Source organism: Alligator mississippiensis, chromosome 7 (genome assembly GCF_030867095.1).
Source record: "Alligator mississippiensis isolate rAllMis1 chromosome 7, rAllMis1, whole genome shotgun sequence".
Classification (NCBI taxonomy): domain Eukaryota; kingdom Metazoa; phylum Chordata; order Crocodylia; family Alligatoridae; genus Alligator; species Alligator mississippiensis.
Window position 1 is genome coordinate 80,983,022 of NC_081830.1, and position 23,388 is coordinate 81,006,409.

At 44.0% G+C, this 23,388-nt stretch overlaps 1 protein-coding gene across 2 annotated transcripts; it reads left to right on the forward strand.

Moving 5' to 3' along the window:
• The first annotated feature begins 354 nt into the window (after nucleotides 1-354).
• TTC14 (tetratricopeptide repeat domain 14) lies at nucleotides 355-22,931 on the forward strand. 2 transcript variants are annotated; one of them, XM_006266935.3, is made up of 12 exons: nucleotides 355-553; nucleotides 2,087-2,211; nucleotides 10,977-11,176; nucleotides 11,727-11,811; nucleotides 11,923-12,052; nucleotides 12,749-12,901; nucleotides 13,615-13,686; nucleotides 15,578-15,697; nucleotides 15,788-15,910; nucleotides 16,602-16,719; nucleotides 18,849-18,958; nucleotides 21,468-22,931. In XM_006266935.3, the coding sequence occupies exons 1-12, from the start codon at nucleotides 387-389 to the stop codon at nucleotides 22,414-22,416; spliced, it is 2,352 nt and encodes a 783-aa protein (XP_006266997.1). In that variant the 5' UTR covers nucleotides 355-386; the 3' UTR covers nucleotides 22,417-22,931. The 2 variants fall into 2 exon arrangements, with proteins under 2 accessions (XP_006266997.1, XP_014461707.1); XM_014606221.2 differs by lacking the exon at nucleotides 355-553 and having other exon boundaries at nucleotides 2,118-2,230.
• Nucleotides 22,932-23,388: the final 457 nt, after the last annotated feature.

The window sequence follows — 23,388 nt, forward strand, 5'->3', positions numbered from 1 at the left end:
TTCGTTCCCACATTTACAATTCATATAGCCTATGACCACCTTAACTTTACACATACTAGATCAACTAATTATAGTTAAGCAGGGCACTGATATTTCTAAATCAAGTTAGAAATGAAAACCGTGCCCCTATTGACCCTAAGCAGGGACTCAGGGTGCAGCCCACGTGGACCAGCCCTTCCCACCGCGCATGCGCGAGGCCTCCAGGGTGCAGGCCACGTGGACCCGCCCCTCCCACCGCGCATGCGCATGGGCCCGCCCCTCCCACCACGCATGCGCGAAGCCCCCAGGGTGCAGCCCACGTGGGCCCGCCCCTCCCACTGCGCATGCTTAAGGCCCGTGGAACGGCTTCCGCTTCCGGGTGGTGCTGTGGTGAGGGCGGCGCCAAGATGGACCGGGACGTGCTGCGCCAGGCGCTGAGCGTGCACGGGCCGGCGCTGCTGGCCCTGCTCCGCGCCGAGCAGCCCGACAGCCCCGACTTCCGCGGTCTCCTGCCGCCCTCCGGGCCTGGGCCTAGCCCTGGCCCCGGCCCCGGCCCCGAGTCGCCGCCCGCCAGGTGAGGGCGGGGGGGGGGGCACGCGCGGGCCCGGCCTCGGCTGCGGCTCCACATGGCCCCGCCGGGCCTGGCCGCCGCCTCCTGGGGATTTGGAGCGTGTTAGTGCGCGGTTTGGAGCTTCCCCCGCCCTTTCCCTGTGGGCCCCGCGGGAAGGGTGCGGACACACTGGAGAGCCACGGGAACGGCTCGGGGCTTGTGAGGAGAGAGGCTCGTCTGTGACGTGGGCCTGTTTCGTCTGCAGAAGAGAAGGGGGGTGGGGGCGGGGGCGGATGACAGTTGCAGGAAAGGATCTTTAGGTTGGACGTTAGGAAAAACCTTGCTTGGAGGGTAATAAAACATTGCAGTGGGTTATCTAGCGAGGGGGTGGGATCTCCGTCCTTGGAGGTTTTTAGCCTTGGGTGGGATGACGTAGTTGGGGCTGGTCCTGCTTGGAGCCGGGTTGCACTAGATGTGACCTCCCGAGGTCCCTTCCGCCCTCATTTTCTATGACACGATGCACTTGACACTAGTTAATTGCGTCATGAGTATCGTAGTAGCTAGGGTGAGGAGGGACCTGAACAGATCATCTAGCCTGATCCCCTGTTGTGACAGCTGCACCTCCGGTCGAGAAAGCCAGGAATAAGCCACAACGTTATTCTTCCAAAATTGCATTATAACTCTGTGGCTCCTTGACCACATGACTAGTTGAATGTGTGGCCAGGTGCCTGCCCTGTGGCTGGGACCCAGCCCGTCAGCTGATGGGACTCCCAGCCACAGTCCTCACCCCAAGTGCTGCTGTGGCTGCAAGTCCCGTCAGCTACAGCTCTGGCAGGGGGAGTCCAGGATGGTGATGCCACCCACTATAAGGCATGGTTGTATCTGATACTGGATCCTACAATCACACCTTCTGCCATGCGTGTGTGGCATGGCAGGTGTGATTGTGCAGGTCGTGCGTTGGTTCCTATCGCACCTTTACCTGAACTTCTAGAGGGGCTTTTACAGCAGCAGTTTCTCTGTTGCTGCTCTCTGCTGGAGTCTTTCCAGTATCACGACATCTTTTTTTGAAGTGCGGTGTCCAAAACTGGATGCAGGGGTATAGGTTGTAGCTGTGTTGGTGTAAAGATCTTTGGGTGAATCTGATATCTTTTATTAGACCAACTTAAATAGTTGGAAAACAATTATTAAGCAAGCTTTCGGGTTCCAAAACCCTTCGTCAGGCTAAGGAAGTGTCAGCAGTCAGTGTGTGCTCTTCCTGGATGGAATGAAAAGTCAAGAAGCCAGCGGCTGGGCTGGGCTGGTATGCGTACAAGACAGGCAGTCAGTGAAAACGTAGACTGCGGAGTCAGTGGGTGAGACAGGCTGGGGCGGGGTGGAAAGAGAGAGAAGGGGGATGAAAGTGGAGAGATACCTGGGGATGCAGTACTCCAGTTACTTAAATATGTAGTTATGCAAAATGAAGGACAATTTCTAACCGTGCCGATTGTTTTAGGTAACTTGTGTGAAGAGGGAGGAATGCTAGATTTGTCTTTCTTCCTTTTTTTCCCCTTTTTTTAGGAAAGACAAGAGAATTGATAACATTGAGATACAGCAGTTCATTGCCAAAAAAGCTGATATCCTTTTTGCTTATTCATGGAAAACAAATACAACGGCCATTTCGGAACTAAGTGAAGAGAATGAAGGTAAAGACCATAATTACAGGTGAAGAGAAACTCTCTGGGTGGCACAGAGGAGGAGAAACCCAGTGAAGTTATTGTGTAAAATAATTAATTTTTTAAACGTAGTATTTTTATTTGAAAGTTTTGATTATTTAAATCGGGGGGTGTCAAAGATACGGACCATGAGCCGGCTGTGGCCCGCGGAGCCCTGTCATTTGGACTCCTGGTGCTGCCCTTGGGTCTCCTAGTAAACTGACAGGCCGCACCCAGCACATGCTGAACCAGGTGCAGGGTCCAGGACCTATGTTGGCCGCATGCAGTGCCCACCCTGGCTGCTCTGGGACCCATATTGCATGTAGAAAGCAGTACTACGGTTTGATTCGGCAGATGGGCCAGCCCCACTTCATTCGTTTAGATGAGCTTGACCTCACTGGTTTAAATGTGTCCTCATCCAAGCAAGCATTTCCTAAACTCATGCTATTCTGAATTCATCAGGCATAATCTTTTATTTTACCTAACTGAGCTTATACTCCAAAAGTGGAAAAGTACTGTGCCACTGTTTTCTGCTGAGATAAACTTGAAACAGATTGTTATCAAATGTGAACATGTAAATGCTTCTGAGCAAATTATTTGATTAATAGTATGAAAATGGATCAGGAATACAAGAGCTGTTTCTGTCAAGATAAAACTGCTTTTTCAAGAACACAGAGACACCAAGAAAGGACTTGACCCCTTAGCACACTGGTACCTGTAAGGAAACCCCATAAATTAGTCAGCCTGTTGTTGTATCTAGTTATCCCTGAATGTGTTTGATTTCAGATTTTACTCTACAGTCTTAGAAGTTCTTTGTACTTGTTGAAACTTCTTTTTCCCCAGTTTTATCAAGTACAGCATATCATCTATGTGATTTCCTATCCTATTAGTCCTTTGAAAAGCAGCCATGTTGCAAGTTACCAGCCCACATGTTCATAGCCTCTGCCTTGGTGATAGTGAAGTTATTCGTATCCAGTAGGCTGATGAGCATAATTTTACAAAATGTAAATGTAGATATGTTTTATATACACGTGTGTGTGTATTCAGCTCACTTGTTCCCAAAATGTAATAATTTTAGCTTCTAACAAATGCATATGTGTATGTATTTGCTTTACTGATATTTAGCACTTTCTTGGGAGAAACATGAAAGCTGTTTAGAAACTCGCAGCAACATTTGCCAACTGTTAAGATGGGCATATTTACAGGACAGGAATAGATATATAATGCTCAAAACTTTAAACTTGAGCTGTCAATGCCGGCGGCGTGTCTTTGTCTGGCCCACAGTGAATCCCTCGGTCCCCTGGTTCAGACAGTTCATGCAGGGCGCGTTCTGCCGCCCCCTGGGCATGCAGCAGGGCTGGGGCAGCTCTGTGGCTGGACTGCCTTTCTAGGCAGCCCAGGTGGTGGCGGCTCCTTCTGGCTGCCGTTGCTGCCAGAACCAGCAGAGACCCACAGTGCACATCTCCAACCCTGCACCTGCTCTGAGCTCACTTGCCCAAGGCTCAGTAGTGGCGGCTGCCCAGAGCCTGCGTGGGGCTGCCCTATGTCTACACTGCCATAACTGCTGCTTGTGGGCTGGCCAGTGGGGCAGTGCTGGCAGCGCAAAGCAGACACAGGACAGCCCGGCGTGGGTTCTGGATGGCTGCAGCAGGGAACTGCTGCCAGCAGGAAAGGGAGGAGCTTCTTTCTCCCCAAGCTGAACAACAGTTTCTGTTCTGCACTGCCACTGCTGAGCCTGGGTGGGTGAGCCCGGAGCAGGCGCAGGGTGCATGGGGCTGGGCAGCATGGGTCCCTGCCAGTATGGTGGGGCTAGGGGGAGCAGAGACAGCAGCTGGAAGGAGCCACTGCCATGTGGGCTGCCTAGAAAGGCAGTCCTGCTGCAGAGCCTCCAGTGGGTGGCAGAATGTGCCACAGCTGGGCAGTGCGGGGTGGGCCAGGTCAGAGCTGTGCCCAGGTTCTGGCTGATCTGCTTGGGTGGGGGTGAGTCATGCAGGGTGCTCTGGGGCTGCATGCTGCTGACGGTGGCGGGGAGGCACCACAGGGCTCTAGGCTGTTGCAGGATGGGGTGGGTGCAGGTGTTGCCTAGCTCGGGGACATGCTCAGGGTGCCATGCACACCCCACTGCACCCACGAACCCTCCCTTGCAAACCCCACAACCACCCCCTCCTCCACACAATCACACACCCCACAAACACTGCACACACCCACACACTTCTGGGGGAGCCCCACTCACTGCTATACGCACACACCCCGCCATGCACCTATGCCCCCCATCCACATCCCACCCACCCCCCTACACATACCCCTGGCTGCCCTCCCCCTCCACACACCCACACACACACACACACACACCATACCCCATGTGTACATGCACCCATAGCCCCCCACAAATCCCATACCCACCCCTCCGTATCCCCCACCCCTTCACATTCTTCTACAATATATGAGCAAGACTTCATTTTGAGCTATTATGCAACCACCTCTATTTACACCACACAAATCAGGACAAAAATATATTTTTTATTAAAATTAAAATGTGTTATTGTGAATTTTGATTTTTAGTATCCAGTCTGTTGTTTTTTCTGGTTCCAAGATGGCAAACCCCCTTCCCAAAAGGGGGCAAGGGGAGAGACTTCCAGTGGCAGTGGTCAGCAGTTAGGGGGCAGGACTTCTAGTCCCAAAATGGCAATCGGGACATGGGTGCCTATCAACAGGTGGGGCTACCTTTGCAGCCCTTGACAGCTCACCAAAACTCATTAAGCAGCTGTCCACCCAAAATAATTGCCCACCCCTGTGTTAATGCCTCACTTACTGTAAGTATAGAGCTTTTTTGGTAAAGGAAAATCCTGTCTTACCATCTTTCAGAGTTCTTTGAGAGCGATAAGCATGTGGACAAGAGGGATCCAGTTGATGTAACTTGCAGTGAAACCTGTCTTAAGACTGAACCTGTAAAAATTGAAAACCTGCTCAAGCTGTGAAATGTCTATGGTGCCAGCATACCTTCTGGGGCATTATGTATATTTAATCTGCATAAGTGGAAAACGGTCTAATGTGGAAACAGAAACAAATTAGGGACTCATTTGTAGAACTGTTGCTTCTTCAGCAATCCCTCTCAGTCAAGGATGACTGTGGGTCTTATTTGTCTTTCCTGTGGGTCCAAAGAAGGTGGTAAGAAGGCTGATCCAGGATTGAGACACACAGTTGCAATTCGGGCATGTGTTTCTGTGGGGGGTGAGTGGCTTTAGACTCTTGATTCCGTCTGCGACAAGCTGTTTCTGCCACTTCTGCTTTTCTATCTCCTGTTCTTGTCATAAGGTTTCAAAGTACTGAGATCCTTGCAGTGGACTTATGCCAATTGGGGTGGTCCTGGGCAATAGTCTCCTATGAGCTGATGCTGCATTCTTTCTAGTTGACCTTCAGGATGTCCTTAAAGCACTTTCTCTGCCTTCCTCTTTAATGTATGCCTGTATTGACTTGAGAAAATAAAACTTACTTCAAGAGTGTGAAATCAGACATTGGGATGACATGACCAGCGGAGTGAAGTTGATGTTGGATGATCATCACCTCTGTGCTCATGGTGTTTGCTTGTGAGAGAATGCTAATGTTGGTGCGTCTATTTTCCCACTAAATTCAAAGGATCTTCCATAGGCAGTGTTGGTGGTGCTTCTTAAACAACTTGAGTTGTTTTCTGTACGTGGTCCATGCATGCCTCAGCTTGGTACAGTAATTTGGAGATCACAACTGCTTGATAAACCATGAGCCTGGTTTTGGATCTGATGTTGTTATCTTCAAACACCTGTTTTCTCAGACATCCAAAGGCTGCACTTAAACATTTGAGATGATGTTGGACTTCTTTGTTGATGTCAGCCTTCTGCAAGAGATGGCTTCTGAGATATGGGAAATATTCAGTGTTCTCCGGAGTCACACCATGAATCTGCATTACCGGATCTGGAGACTGCTCATAATTAGCTTGTTGATGGAAGACCTGAATGTTAAGCATCAGTCCCATTTTCTTGTATGCCGTGATAAAGACATCGATGATTGCCTGAAGGTCTGTTTCTGAGCGAGGACACGCTTCAGCATCATCACTGTAATGGAGCTCAATGATTGAGGTCATGGTGGTCTTGGTTTTGGCTTAGAGTCAGCTGAGATGAAACAATTTACCATCCATTTGGTAGTTTAGCTCCACTCCGACTGAAAGCTTGTTGGTGGTCAGATGTAGCATTGCAGTAAGGAATACTGAGAAGAATGTTGGAGTGATGACCAGGGACCTGGGTTTTCCCTTTCCCATGGGAAAACAGAAAAATGCGGAATTTCACTTTACCTGAGAAAAATGCGGGTTTTTCTGAGCCTGTAGCCGGCAGCCTGTACCCATAATCCCCATAGTCCTGGCAGCTGGGGGTCCCCTCCATCAGAGCTGGGGAGGGGGCTGTGGGTGGAGAGTGAGGGGCACCAGCAGGGTGGTGAGGAGTTGAGGGGCACTGGCAGGGCCAGGGGGTTGTGAGTGGGGAGTAAGGGGCACTGGTGGGGCTTTGGGTGGGGAGTGAGGGGCCTGGACCTGCATCCTGGTGAGCTAAGAGGGTAGGGGGAGCTCTTATTTTTCCATGGTAAAAACCAAAATTAAATGCCAAAATATATAGCTATTTAGAATTAATTTTATTATAATGATTGATGCACTGGTAGGCTTTAAATTTGCTTTAAAATTGTATCATTATCAATAAAACATTGTGTTCAACTTATACCTATATGTTTAGTGGCCTTTCATTTTAATAATGGATTTTGGGGGTTCTAATTAGAGAATTTATGACTTTTTATCAGCGAAAACCAGGATCCCTGGTGATAATGCCTTGCTTACCTCCTGCCTTAACCTCAAATTATCTGTGATAGATCCATTAGTGAGAACCACCACTTGCATATATCCTGGAGCAGGCAAAAAATGGTGATGAATTTCAGTAGGCACCCATACTTCGAAAGGATCTTCTACAGTGCTTCTGGGTTGACAGTCCAAGGCTTTCTTGAGGTCAAAGAAGGCCATGTAGAGGTTTTTGTTATTCCCGGCATTTTTCCTGCAGCTGCTGAGTTGTGAAGACCATGTCAGTAGTGCCTCTTGATGCCCTAAACCTGCAGTGAGATTCTGGGTGGAGCTCTTCAGGAAGTGGAAGGAGATTGTTGTGAGAACTCTCCTAAACTATCTTTCCTGTGGTAGACAGCAAGGTGATCCCTCTGTAGTTTCCACAGTTGGACTTTCTTTCCTTGAAGATTGTCCTTGTTGTGGAGTCCTTGAAGTAATCTGGGATTTTCCCATTGTTCCATATTTTTTAAGATGAGGGAATGGAGCTGTGATGTGAGCTCTGCTCCCCCCTGCTTGAAGAATTCAGTGGGGATTCCATCAGCTCCAGGTACCTTGTTCTTCTGCTTGATGGTTTTCCTAACCCTATCAAGAGCTTGCAGATCTCAGAATTGTGCTTCCATCGCCAAAGGGCTTGAAAAATGTGCTGGAAAAGCTGTTTTCATGGAAGACAACTGAGACAACTGTGCATAATTTCTTTCATTGTGGCGAAGCTGCTGCAGATCAGCAAAATTTGGGGCTCATTTGTAGAATTGCTATGTATATTTTAGAAAGCAGTTACCTATTTTGTGTGTGTGTATGTATGCATGCATGAGCAAGGAGCAGAGGGGATGGGCTGGGCATAAAATGTTGGGTATCCTTAAGAAGGGAATGGAAAACCTCACCATGCCACTACATAAATCCATTATGCATTCACATTGTGAATATTCTGCAGTTTTGGTCTTCACATCTCCAGAAGGATGTAGTAGAGTTAGAAAAGTTGCAGAGTAGGGCCGCAGAGATGATTAGGGGTATGGAAAATTGCTGGACCAGGAGGGACTGAAAAGGTTAGGGCTCTTCAGTTAAAGGAGAAGGCTAGGGGGAGAGGTGGAACATAAATGGTCTCCAAAATCGTGAAAGATGTTGATAAGGGGAATGGTGCATTATTCACTAGGTCCCGGAATAGAATAGCTTGGTGGGGGGGGGCACCCACTCAAATAAACAGGAGTCTGGTTTAAAGCAAGCAGAAACAGCACTTTGTTAGCTTGTGGAATGCATAGTCTCTGGAGGTCGTAGAGGCAGATAATACAATCGGGTTCAAAAAAGGATTAGACAGGTTCATGGAGGGCAGGTCCATAACAAGTTATTAAATAGAAGAGTCAGGGATGTATTCTGATTCCCTTAAAGCAATGGTAGTGGATGCCAGGGAGGGTGTGGCAGGATGGATTGCACTAGGCACCCTGTACATATAATTTCTTTCTAAGGCTTGCTACTGTTGGAGACAGGTCAGAGGTTCTGGAGGGGTGGGGAGGGGGAGGACACTGGGCAGAGACCACCAACTGGTGCCCACGGCCCCTTGAATATATTGATGGAGACTGTGGACACGAGCCAATGAAACTCTGCCTAGAGATGTGCATGGATGAGTGAAAGACGGATAGTCCCATAGGCTGCTGACAGGCGTGAAAAAAACCCAAACCAAAACAAAAAACCCCACACTGTACTGAAAGAAGCAGCGTGTTTCTTTGACCCAGCTCCTCAGCATCTGTATAGCTCGGGCACTGCAGCAGGGCTTTTTTGCGGTTTTTTTTTTTAAAGCTGATTCAAAAAGGTATTGGATGAAAGCACCAAAAAAGCCCCACTAAAGCACCCAATCTATACAGCTGGTGGGTGAGCTGGGTCCAACTAATGTCATGCCTCAGTGTGTGCTGGGCTTGACACGGGAGCATGTTGAGTTTAAAGCAAAGCACCAGGGGGGTGGAGTTCCCCCAGGCAGCAGCTTCCTAGTGTGGTATATGGAGAGCTTGGCCTGGGCCAGGAAGAGGTGGACCAGAAGGTCCCAGGACTTGGTGGGGATACATAGAGGTGTGCATAAAGTAAAAGGTGGGGGGAAAGTGCAGTTAAAATCTCAATACAGGGTTCTTGAGGAGGGGGTAGAGGGGCTGCATCCTGGTGTACTTGAGGTAGGTGTGCACCAAGGGCTCCTTCTGACTACAAGGATGGACATTGAGGTAGTCCACAAAATCTGTCAGGCATGTGTCCATGCTGATGGCTTGGTATAGGAGCCATCAAACTAGATCCCTGGGAGCTATGGGATTAAGGCAGAATACAGGATACTGGGCTAGATGGACTGTTGGTCTGACTGTGTGGCACTTTATATGTTTTTTCCTTTTCTTAAATATTTACTGTCCAGAAGAGCTGCTGCATTTTAATATTACCTGCTAGAATAAAGGGTAAAAGTTCTGACATTCCTGTTAAGCGTGTGAAGGGATACAGTTCAGGGGAGATAGATTAGAGCAGGGGTATCAAGCTCACCCTGGATGGCAGTGGAGCAAGTGGTGGCAGCGGTTAACACTGCCATTGTTTCCCCGCTCCACCAACATGTGTTCCTAATGGGGCTCTGTGCCCCGTATTTTGGTGGTGAGGCTGTCCCCTCTTGCCCCACCCCTGAATTCACAACCTCTTGGGGAACTCTGCAAGCTTAGACAACACTGCTTCACAGGCCATATGTTTGACACCCGTGGGTCAAGGCTGAGAGCTCCAAGGTTTGGGTTCGGTCTCATACTTTGACCTTAGTTTGCTGGGTAACTAGTGGTTTGCTTGAGTTTCCCTATTTATGAAACTAGGTTATCACTTTGACAAATGTGAAGTAGATAAATGAGCTGTTGGCTCTTTCTGTGCCAGGTAAGTTCAGGGAGGTATTAATTCTTGACAGTGGAAGAAACTAAACTTCCATCATTTTATTATCCTGTAGTGCAGGATGTTCCAGGTTGCTACTTGTTTTCTTCAAATTTTCTTAAGCTAGAAGAACAACAGCTTGATTTCAGTTAAGGTAAAGAAAGATGACTGTTTTTGGCGAAATCTGGTGATGATTTTGCTGCTTTGACCATTACCTTGGTTACTTGGTAGATATCTGTAATTACCAATTTGAAAAAGCAGTCTGTTAAAAGTGCTTCCTGTTGTGTGGGTCTATCAAAATGATTTTCACTCCTTTTTTAGCCTTGTCAGGATGTTGCTATTGTGAACCAATGTCTCCTGGAGGAGTTCACTGTCAGAGTGGCTCAGGTCTCTCTCTGGTGCTTCAGAAACAAGAGCTGAACTTTTATTCTGGACTTTTTACTGAAGGTTGTTTCCACTTGACCCAGCTTTATATGGATCATTCAGGTTGGCAACTCAGACAGCTGTGTGAAATGGTAGCCACAGTACTTCTCTGTATACAAAAACTGGTGTTCCTTAATTATGCTTGCCCAGTGGGCTGCTAGGTTTTGGCAGACTTCCCGCAGCTGGCAGATGCTGAAAGTTTGCACAGCTTGGGTGAATATGAAGCAAAGATTGATCTTGTGTTGACTATTTCTGGCTGAATTATGGGATTGCACTGACTCTCTGAAAAATAAATCTTATCCAGTCCTATTTGACCAGAAGTTGTACAGGCAAACACAGAATCTCTGGAGGCTTTAACATGGATGTGGAGAACCTTATTGACCATACTGAGGAGAGGAAGGGAAAAGAGCAGTAAGCCTCAGGGTCTGGAAGGTGTGAGGCATCCTGTTGTACTGTAATATGTGTAGAGAAATGACTGTGAATGTGACTTAACTTCTACTGTTTTGAATTTCTCCATGTTATACTTTCCTGACACTATAGTTAACTGTAATAGGATATTTCAGAAAGTAGAGTCATTGTTACATAACTGTTCTTTGCTCTTTAATTACAGAATATTATGCTGTTATGCCACCCCTGGAACAATTCATGGAGGTTCCCAGTGAAGACAGGAGGGAGCTGTTTTTCCGAGATATTGAGCGTGGCGATATTGTGATTGGGAGGATTACTTCTATTCGTGAATTTGGTTTTTTCATGGTGTTGATCTGCATGGGCAGCAGCATGATAAGGGAAATCTCAGACTTAGAAATCACTGTAAGATATGATTATGAGTTGTAACAAGTAAATGTATGCAGAGCAGCACTGGCTATCTAATGTGTCAGCTGCATCTTGCACAGGGGACCTTGGAGATCAGGGTTATCTTTTCCTGGACAGTCATTAATGCTTTCTGGCTTTGAGATGGGTAGACCTGAATCTGAAGCAAGCCAATTTAATATAGCCGTGGGGAATACAGTCAAAGATAGTCAAACGCGATGGAGGACAACTTGATCATAAAAAAGGCTTTTTCTTTATTGCAAATGAAGCTTAGACATTTTTTGTTAATAGGAAACCTGCACAGAAACTGGCAGTCTTGTATTAAATTTCAGTACCAGTATTTTAGATTTTGTGTCTGCATGCTAACTGCATTTGTAATTTACAACTTCCGTTTTGAATTGTTGGATATTTACTTAAGTAAAAAACGCTCATTACACAAAATGATTCTAATAGAGAGAGGAGGAAACTGTCTTCTAATGCAGCTTCCTTAATCATTTGTTTTTGTAATTGTTGGTGCTCTTCATCATATTTTTGGTTTCGCTCATTGCAGGCTCTTTGTCCATTACGAGATGTACCTTCTCATAGCAGCCATGGTGATCCTTTATCATACTATCAGACTGGAGACATTATACGAGGCAGGTGCCCATAACTCCCCTCCCCCCCACCCCCCCGAAATTGTTTGTTTCCTGTTTAGCTCTTAAATGGAAATTCTGCTAGTTTGCTTTAACTACTTTATGTTTCTGTAGCTGTAATTAAGGACATTGATCGTTACCATGAAAAGATCACAGTATCGCTGCACAACTCTGTTCTTCCACCCAATTTGTCTAGTACTAAACTGGGAGTAATTAGCTCTGATGACTTGCCATTACATTATAGGTAAGAGCTTGTGTTCAGCTGTGCCAGATTAGTTTTGTTAAATACATTGCTTTGAGAACCTGTGGGCAAAGCTGTCCTTTTTTTAAATGCCTGAGTCTTTCTTAGTCTAAACATTTGCATGGGGATGGTGCTGGCTTCAGAATTGTACAAAATATGACTCTGACATTGACTTTGATGCACCCCAGAGGCTGGGAACCTGAATCTGCTGATGCCTGGTCATACATTCAATTTAAGGCATGATGACAGCTAGCCACAAAGTGATTGCACATTTTGTATTTGTGTAATAACTTTGTGGCTTATTTGTTGTTTTACTGTGCCCTTAATTGCATGAATGTGTGGCTAGGTTATTACTTAAGATGTTAATCATGTCTTAAGTGTAACATCTGTCAGAGGCCTTAATTGCCTGTCAGCAACAGGTAGAATAAACCATAAGAAGGGAGGGCAGAGAAACTGGTGGCTTGATTCTGCAGCCTTTGAATGAAGAGAGCAGCAAAGAGCATGGAGTTTCAGCAAATCATAATTGGTTTCATCTGAAGTAGTGGTACTGCTTGAGGGAGGTGGGGCTACCTAATTTTTTTTTGTGAATCAGTAAGGATTAACAGATACCAACATGTGTGTACTCACTCTGTATGCCAGCGTAATGAAGCAAATGAACTGTCATTGTGGTCATACTTACATGTTCATGTTTTCTTCAAGGCGAAGTGTTGAAGTAGCCAATACTTCGGAGCCATATGAAAAAGTCTTGCATCGTTCTGTGGGATTTGCCAATCCATCAGTAGTTGAATTTTTATTAGGAAAAATGGGAATAAATGACTCTGACCCTCCATCTTTAATGAGAGGCCTGCAAAGGTCAGTGGTGTTGCACTGTCTCCATTGCTTTCTGGTGAATGTTCTGCTCCTTAAAATATTTTACTCCCTATTAGCAGTCTTTGTTTAAAATTTGCTGTGACCTCTATAACTTCAGGACTACTGACTGTGATATGAGCCAGTCAAGTGAAATAAGTAGAATTCTCTGACTTTAAAGAAAACTGAATGCCTCATGCAGCACATTGATTTGGTTGGTGCTGTTTAGCTTGGGAAGCTGTTAACAATGCATAATGGGAACAAGAAATTAAAATCACAGGTGATTAAATTCTAATAATTTTATGCCTCTTACTAATGGCTTTCTTCACTAATGGACCTAATCTTTTTGAATAGTGCAGATTCAGATTAGACTTTTTTCCAAATTGAGGAAACTAATTGCGCACATATGAGTATTATGCCTCTTAAGCGACACAGCAAATATGGTTTGTTACAGCTAAGTGAACTGTCCCTTGCAAATGAATATGTAACCACATCAGTATAGATAGGCACCTTTCATTTGGGTGGACAGATCTGATTTTGGAAATGGAAAAGGCTTTTGCTGGTTTTTTTTTTTTTGGTTTTTTTTTAAAGTGATACTGTAAGTTATTTAAGCCATGCTGGAATGTTATGTAAGCTCTAGTGCTGGTGTTGTAGATTTGGAAGGGAACTTGGACAGCTAATATGTTTCTTCCTTTCTTTTTTTCTTTCTTTTTTTACAGCAAAAACTTCAATGAAGAAGACTTTGCTTATGCATTGAGGAAGAAGCAATCTGCATCCTGGGCCTTAAAATGGTACACAATGCTTACTTTTATGTCAAGCAGTTTAGGTGATACCTAGGATAAAATTAATAGTTATTTCTTCAAGGAGAACATATTGTGAACCACTTTATGTTAGTGTACTAAGTGTCTTGTTTGGGCATTTTATTAAGAGTGGGGACTTACTTCACTTGTGAAGTAAAGAATTAAAATTTTAAGTGTAAAACTTTGTTAGTTCTCTTACGTTTGAGGACATTCATTGGGCTGATCACTGACATAAAGCTTGAGTAGTGCTGTGTCTTGTTGCCTTAGTGTTTCCATTATACCCTGATTGGGCTTTTTATACACAGCAGTCAAATGACCCTGTCTGCTGTTGAGCCTAGTCCTGGACCCTTGAGCATTCTCAGTGGGCTGGCCTGGCTCCAGTTCTTGGGCATGAAGACTGAACATGATGGGTGCATCTGCAGTCTATATTGGATAGTTGCTGTTGCTTTCAGCTTGTACCTGGAGGAAATTCAGGAGAGTATTGCCCAGCAAGCAGCCAGGAAAGGGAGCTGGTCAGAAATTTTGTAGGGACCGTAATTGTAGGCAGGAAAGGGTCCAGTTGGATGACTCAAATTGGGGGTAAAGAGGGGGGTGTACAACAAACAGAAAAAGTATTAAACATTTTTACAATTCAAAACAGGTATTTTTGGGGGGAGGTGGGATTGAAACAACTTCAGCTTTTTCAACCTAATTTAGTTTATAATAGAAGTAATTCCTGACCCAATCTAGAAATGTTACAGATAGTTGGTTTTCAGAAATTTGACTCAGTTCTGTACAGTATACACTGCCAGGGCAGGAGAGAGAGGGAATGAGTGACAATGGAGATGAGAGAAAATTTTAAGACCGGCATCCATTCAACACAGTACATGAGTTCTTTCACTGCAGTTTCTGTAACTGTGCTTCTCAAACTTTTTAGTCTCCCGGCATCCCTCCATAACTCCTGTGAATTGAGCAGCACCCCATTTCAAGAACTAATTTATTTGCTGCAGCATTTAATGCCTGGCTGATGGGGAGGGGTGGGGAAGCAAGTGTTTAGCTCCTTGCAGAGCTGTGGGGTATCAGTGGTAATGAGCTTGCCTCCTTGCACTGGAGTCTGGCACAGGTGAGCCTGTGCTTAGCTTTTCACACAGGTGAAGGAGGGAGGCATAGCTTCTCACGTAGGAAGCAGCAAGGGAACAAGTGTGACCTTAGACAAACCTGCATTTACCTCCTTGCATAGGGGCAGGGCAGGGACGAGTGAGTGCTCATTTCCTCAAACCCTGCGGTACCCTCAAAAGGATATTGCACCACTTTTGAGCACCACTGACCTATGAATTGTTGCAAAGTTAAGTTGCTATTTTTTATTTCTGTAACGAAGCCTCCGTAAGTCTGGCCTGAAATCCAGACCCCCTGGTATTAACTTACTGGAAGACAGTTAACTTTAGACAAATGTGGGGAAGAGAGAAAATACAAAGCCTCAAAATATTTTGACTCGGTAAGAGTCCTGATTTTTTACTCCATTCAGTGGTTAATTTGGTCCTATATTATCTCATATTTTCCCAATATTAGGATGGAATGTGACAAAAGTCTCAAAGATCAAAAGTGCTGTGAGCATTTCAAGCGTAGATGGAAAACAGGGTCACATATAATTGAATATTCTATAGCTATGTTCTCAAACTTCAGATTTTCACATGAAAAAATTTGCATCTCAGACTAATATAAGTACCACACTAATACAAAGAGCACCTCTAAAGCAGTACCTTGCAAAGTGCTCCTGTCTACCATCATTCTGGAAGGATGGTATAGTGAAAGTTGTGAGGCTTTTCACACAACTAATGACATGAGGTATATTTTGTTTAACCTAGTTGTATGTAACGTTTTCTTTTCCAAATATTTTCTCTAGTGTGAAGACTGGGGTTGATTATTTTAAGGCTGGCCGCCATGTGGAGGCTATGAATGAATACAACAAGGCCTTGGAAATAGATGAGCAAAATGTAGAAGCATTGGTAGCCCGTGGGGCACTGTAAGTCTTGATTTTGAAAGATGGATTCCAACCTATTGGTCAAATGTTGTCTTCCTGTACAGCTCCCATGTAACTTCTATATTCTTCTAGCTATGCGACGAAAGGAAGCCTGAACAAAGCCATAGATGATTTTGAAGTTGCATTAGAAAACTGTCCAACCCACAGAAATGCAAGAAAATACCTCTGTCAGACACTTGTGGAAAGAGGGGGACAGTAAGTGTTGACCTCTTCTTGCTCTTCAGTTCCTTATGGATGCTTTTATGCCTCTCTCTCAAATTGGGACGGTTGTGTATGAAAAACAAGGAGGGGTTGATCTTCCTGGCTACGGATAAACGAAGTGAAGATGTTACGTTCTCCATTCTCTTTGCATTCTCCATTGTTTTTGGCCCACCCTCAGCCCCTCTTTACATTTTCCTTTTATTTTTCCTTGATACATCTTTGTTTATAGAGTGCCAGACTTTGAAAAAGAACTCACAGAATTTTATCCATGCTTAGCAAGGTAGTTATTGTTATAACATTTATACCTTTGCAGTTAGGGCATGGTTTGTTTTAGTTTTGCTAAACTTCTGAAGTAATTTGCATGTAAGCATTCTGTCAAGGAAACAAATTAAGAGATCAGCGTTTAATGTGCAGGAAAATTGATTCATCAGTCTGTGAGGAATGAATGTGAAAAGTGGCGTCTCCTACTTACCAAATTGTAATTAAAGTTCTAAAGCATAGCGTTACTGATTACCAGGAAGACATCAAGTATGAAGCAGACACCTTCATTTTAATACTTCCCCTTCAAAAAGTGAATTCTGTTTTTATTTTTGGAGGGGAAAAGTAGGAAAACTAGAATTAGGGTAGGAAAAAAAGATAAATTCTATGGGTTAAGTGTTGTAAATTTTTATCATTTGATTGCTAGGTTGGAAGAAGAAGAGCAACTGCTAAATGCCGAGAGTTACTATAAGAAAGCCTTAAATTTGGACGAGACTTTTCAAGAAGCAGAAGAAGCCTTAATAAAAGTCCGCAAGCATATACAGGTGATTCTTTACTTTCTCTTAATTTAATTCTATGTACTTGAGTAAATGGCAAAAATAGTATCAAATTTGGGAATGGGGAAATTATTTACTATTTTGTCTTACTCTCCTCTTCCCTTCTTCACAACGTATCTATTAGGGTAAGCATTATGGCTGCATTTACCAAAACTCAGGGTGCATCTTACAGATTTGGTTGATTTTAGATGGCCGGGGAAAGGAACAACACAGCAATTAGATAGCAGGGGAGAACAGAATCCAGTAATCCTGTGTGATGGAGAGGAGGTGAAAACCATCTTCATGCACAAGTATGACACTGATGCTGCATGAAAACTTGCAAATAAAATCCCTAAATTGATAGGTAAAGGCCAGGTATATTCTGATATTATGGACCAACTACTAGAAGCTTGTCTTTGGGAATCACCAGCAAAAGGCAGATCAAAAGGAAAACTTACATCTTCCTTTGGGCACAAAGAAAGACCTTGCACTGAGCAATGAAATGATCCGGAACCCTGCCAGTGGGTTGAGGTGCGTTGTAACTGGTAGATGTAGGGGGGGAAAAAACAGCAGTTGACCCAGGCCAGACCTTGGAGGCAATAATGGGGGAAACAAGTTTCAGGATCCTTTTTCTATTCTTTTTCCTCCAATGCATTTCTGTTCCTGCCCTGCACACAGCATGTTTCCTGAATGAGGATCTCTATGATGAGCTCCATTGTCTATTACCTTTTGCTTTCTGTGCCTTTTTCATTCATCTTTTACTTTATATTGTCTTCCAGACAGGATCAAAGAGTGAATAAAAGTTAGAGGACTGAGGCCAGGGGTGTTTGTGCTCCCATTCTTCTACGTTGAAGGAGGTAAATAGACTGAGGTAGATGTGGACAGCCTGGTTCCTTTATACAGGTCTCGATTGACCTTTCTTTTGTTGATGGAGCCATAATGCTAAAAAGTTTTGATGAAAGAAGGGGGAAGAGGAGATGGATGACAATCTTTATTAAAGCTAAATCATGTTCCAGAAATGTCCATGTGTCACATTCGAGCACCCCTATGTAGTTAACAGCATGCAGAAGGAAGCACAATTACATTAATCAGGGGTCTTGCAGCCTATGTCAAAATGATTGAATGCATTCTAGTCAAATGAAGGGTGTTGTTTCAATGTCATTGCACATTATTCTGGTGTGACAAGGGTTATCTGTTCAGGTAAGGAACATAAGGTTTGCTGTTTGTCAGCAATTTGCCTGAGTTGGCCCAGGGCTAAGGATTTCCTTTATCTGAAGGCAGCATCACTTAAATAATTATTGCCAAGTTCCCACAGATGTGCTCCTCTGAAAAAGCTCCTGATTACTTAACCTTAAAAGGATTAATCTAGTGGTAACTTAAACCCTCTTTTACACCTCAGCATTTTTTTGTTTGCATGTCTGTTTGTCTTTTAGTTACCATAATAGAACAATAGATTTATAGCTCAAACATGAAGAAATCTTCTTTTCCTGTAATACTGATGATATGTTTTCCTCCAATGCCTTTTCTTCTGAATTGGACCGTTGCTGCTGTGTCTGTCATTGGGTGCTGCTCATCACCAACAACCCACTGGAACATGATTTCTTGTGTAAACCATGCATCAAACTGGTCTGTGGTACAATTGCAAAATGGTTTGTATCTAAATAATGGCCACTTCTGATGGCATCTTAAAATTGGATCTATCATCATATCTTACATTTATAACTACAATAACAATACCATCCTGCCAATCTTCCTACAAACCTCTCTCCTCATTTCAATCCTCATTCATATGAATGAACTGCTGTGCTTTATTTTCCTTGCTTTGCCCGTATGTACATTTTGGGCTGCCTGCTTCACTGCACTATTTCATGGGTACCAATGCAATGGCTGGTCAAATCTTTTTTTTATTGGATATTAACTGCAATATGGTCCTTAAATCCATACTGATCATCACAATGGTTAATGCCACTCCTCCACAATCATCCTCCTTTTAATTGCTGCAATTTTTGGTCTGGGAATATTGGTACAATATTCCGTTTGCATATTTTGTAATGAATGTTGGGGATTTGGGGAAAACACTTGGCTTAACATATTGTTACTTTTAACGTGGTTTCTTCCTGATACCTGGGTTCAAAAAGAAATCTTTGGAAATAAGGGAGAAGCAAGCTGCAAAAGAAGAGAGACAGAAAGAAAAGAAAATAGAAACAAGCGCACAAAAATTGCGTAAGCTCTTAAAAGAAGAAAAAAGGTAACCCTGTTATATTCACTATACTGTGTCTGTACTCAGGCTGCGTACACACATTCAGATCGTTCAGGAGAACTCTTCCAGGTTTATTTTCCTAATGGGAAAACTTAAATGTACAGAAACTCAAGTAGGGAAACAAACAGCCTGCAGCGCTGACCCTGGGCTGCCAAGGGTCTGCGGAGCATGCATTTCAAAGAGCTTTGCAGGTTTCTTTTTCAGCTCCGCCACAGAGACATAAGCAAGGGCACAGGTCAGCACTGATTGGCTTCCTGTCTGGAACCAGGAGCTTGAGGAGCTCAGGCTCAAAATCCCTGCCCTCTTACTCACCCTAGTGAGGCTTTGACAGAGGAGATCCTGCACTTGTCTGCTCTCTCGTCACAGAATTGTAGAGAATGAGGGTGGGAAGGGACCTCAGAAAGTCATCTAGTCCAACCTCTGCTCAAGGCAGGACCATCCCCAACTAAGTCATCCCAGCCTAGGAGCTGTACTTTCCAGAACAAAGTGCTGTAGTCCCAGCAGGGGTCTGTCAGGTCACGGGAAGGGGGAAGGTGGTTGCCACATTAGGGAAGGGAAGAGAAGGGGATGGGTTTGTGCCTGTCCTGTGCACACAGCTCTCCCCCCTGAGCGCTCTGCGTTGTTTCAGCCTAGCTGCAGCAAGGCAGGAACCTGCACTTCCCAACACCTAAGTGCTGCAGTCAGGGCTGAGGTGACCTGGGTACAGGGGGCAGGTTGGCTGGTTCTGGTCCATCTGGAGCAGATCCCAAGACACTGAAAAAGCCAAGAGCAGAACATGCCCCCTAAGTGCTTCAGTGCTGGGCTTTTATAGCCTGAAGCATTTGCAGGCCATGTTTGGCTGGAACTGACACACAGCCCTATGGGAGGGGGAGGAAAAAGAAGCAAAGCATGCTGGGATTCCAGAGGACAGCTCTGCATCTGCTGCATGTACAGGCATTCTGTCTCCTGAAAGAAATTCTCCAGGGATCCACTTCACTTAGGATGTTCCCAAGTTGTTTTTTTTCCCCAGAGTGGTGGGAGAAAAATTAAAAATGTACACTTGTGGTTCTCCTAAGAGAGCAGGGACTCTTCCTGTAGAAAATGACCATCTGTCTAAACCCAAAGAGTCCATTGCTAACTAGAGTTGGAGGGTAAGTTTCATTTTATGAAGATGTAAGTAAAATAGCTGTTTGTTCTAGTAACTAAAACAAGCCCTTCATTGTTCTTACTACAAAAATTTTCTTTTAGATTAGTGACTTGGCCTTCATTTTCCTGATGGATAACTAATAGATCAGATATTAAAGGAAAGAATTCAGCCCAACTAAAGCTTAACTAAAGCCACCGAACTGCCTTGGGTGGTTCATGGATAATTTCTATCTGCCACTCTTACCCATCCTTTTACCTTCATGATATAAAAGGAGGTCTGGTGATAGCTCATTAATTCTTGCCCCTAAACTTCCATCTGAAATTGTCTTTGTTTGTCTGTGACATTGTTGGCAACCAGTCATTATTTTGTGGGACACTGGCTTCAAAAGAGGAATGAGGGATAGGTGCATATAAAGTCTAGGGGAATTCATTTTCATATATTTAGTTCTGTCTTTTTATTATTATTTTACCCTCCCACAGATTTTTCCAGAATGTTTTTTAATGTCCCCTGAGTATAATGGGAGAAGAATGGAGTAGCTAATCAAAAGCCCTTCTTTATAATATCAAGGCTGTAGACAGCCTGATTCTTCAAGTGGTCCCGGCAAAGAAATAATGCTTAAAATCATGGCAGTTTGGTGTTTCCAAGGCTCTTCAGGTTTATCTCATTTCTTTTAGCTGCTGCTCACATCTGATGTTAGATAAGGATCTCAACTAAAGACCTGAAACAGCAGAACTTATGTGTGTGTGACTTTAAGAAATATTTTATTTTAGCTTATCCAAGTTTTAACCTTTAAAGATTGCCAGGGGTAGTTTGCTTACTATATCACTTCGAGCCTGGTCCCCCAGAAAAATACAGATACAGGAAACCCTCGCTATTCATGGGTTCGACATCCACGGTTTCAGATATTCGCGAATGCCGAACCTGCGTTTTTAAATGTGCTTTATACACTTACAGGAGCTCCTTGGGAGCTCTGTGCTTGCTGGTGACAGGCTCCCGCCATCACCGCCGGAGCCGTGCTGCGCCCCCTTGCCACTGGGGGCTTATTCGCGGATTTTGCCATTTGCAGGGGATACGAGAACGTATCCCCCACAAATGGTGAGGGTCGCCTTCAGCTTTTATGCCCTTCCAGTTGATCCATCACATTACTTTTTAGATCCCATTCTGTTGTTTAAAAACTTAGCTAAAAGATTCCATCCATGTCACCATTAGCTTTTTTTTTTCTTTTTTTACACTTGAGGATATGTGAATATTCTGGTCCTGCAGCAGTTCTGAGTTGAAGGACTGTGTTCTGGGGATCTGAAAAGTGTCAAGGCTTTGCCAGAAACTTTAGATGATACTGGTGACGTTCTCATAAACTAATTACATTTTTAGGCTGAAGAAGAAAAGGAAAAAATCAGCTTCTTCCTCTTCCTCCTCAAGTGACTCTTCCTCCAACGTATCAGATTCCTCCTCTTCATCGTCCTCTTCCTCTGATCACAAAAAGAAGAAGAAAAGGCATCGGAATCGGTCTGAGTCCTCCCACAGCTCCAAAAAGCATTCAGCTAGGGCATCTTTTCCTCAGAAAGATCAGAGTAGGAAAGATGAGTGGTACTCGCCTCCAGCTGATACCTCTGCTTCCTTCCTTAACCAAAAGTTTGAAATGGAAAAACTGCTGGAGAGGCAGGACAGTTTAGTTTATCAAAAGACAGAGGTAAGAGAGAAAGATAGACAATGTTCTCAATCGAGGATGTCAGCTGATGATGAAGACGTTTTTGGAGGTAGGTCTGAAGATTCAAGGGATTCTTATAGTAGCTCCAAGACTCAGGCAAGTAGCAGCAAAATGGAAAAACAGGGTAAAACAGATAGATCCTCTTCCAGTAGGAGGGGTTCCTCAGGTTCATATCACAAGAGGTCAGATGATAAAACCAGGGCATATTATTCTAGGAAATTAGAAAGGGAAGTAGAGGGGAGAAAGGAACCATTTAGAAGACACAGCTCAGGTCAGGGCAAGTATTTCTCATCTCCAGTAGGGTCTGATTACTCCAGCAGGTCAGTGGAAAAATACAAACAACACTCCAGCGGCTGGTATGAGGCCAGCAGACATTATGATGAGGACAGATACGAGCTAACTCATCATAAAAATGAAAGGGAGTATAAAAACACAGAAGGCTGTTCTGGGGACACAACAAAAACAACAGAAGTAGATGAGGAAACTACAATGAGTGGCAAAGGGCAATCGGAGAGTGGTGTTAAAAGGAGCCTACCCCAGAACTTAATCAATATATTCAATCAGATTGCTGAATTTGAGAGAGAAAAAGGAAGTAAGCAGAAAAACCAATGAATTGCCTAGAAAAAGAATGCATTATGCTGGATGCAATTAAAGGATATTATTTAAATCTGATATCCCTTGTGGAAAGTGTGTGCCCTTAAAATGCCTATAAAAATTGGCAGAGCGCTCTCTTCTGTCTTGGAAAGTGTTTGTTAAAGGTTGGCATAAGTTAAATTTATGAGAGATCATTTGACACACAGATATATGCAAGAGTATTTCATGTTATATCAGCCAGCTTCTTAAGATCTTAGTTCACTGTGCTCTTACTTAAGATACTTCTGTATTATAATGTTTAATCGGGTGAAAACTTAATTCTTCGTTACCCTTAAAATATAGCTAGTTGTGTGACTGATATCGGATTTGCACTTTAAACACAGGCAATCTTAAGGTACAATCGACTGTTACTATTTTTGTATTAGACCTAACCTTCAGCTACTGAAAGGGATTATTCGACTGAAGCTGATGTGCCATCAATGTATACAAACTTGTTTAATCATTACATTTTATTAAAATTAATATTTGTTTCACTTGAATGTACTTAGCTGTTTGTTTAACGCTGAATATCTGATTGTATTGGTGATGTGTGCCTCCATCCCAAAAGATTTCCATAGTGCTTTCTGAAACAGAAATATGTTTGCTCTTCCACTGCCCGTAAGCAGCAAGATGGTGCTGTATTCATTTTACAGGTGAGGAAAGTGAGGCAGAGGTGTGCGCGCCCTACTTTAGTCCTGATACCCCAAATGTATCATCAGAAATGGTTTTTGACTGTAGTTTTAGGAAAACAGTTATATAGGATGAGTGCTGCTGTGAATGGGCCACAGTTTCTTGCATCATAAGGTTTTAAACTCCGGTTGGCAGAGCACTTGGTGACCTGGACTTGATGATCTGGGTGATCATAGGGTGCTATTTGTCCTTGTTTACAGCTGGTTGTCTATAAAATACTTTCTTAAGATACGTTGTAGTTGCCATAAGGATATACTGTGT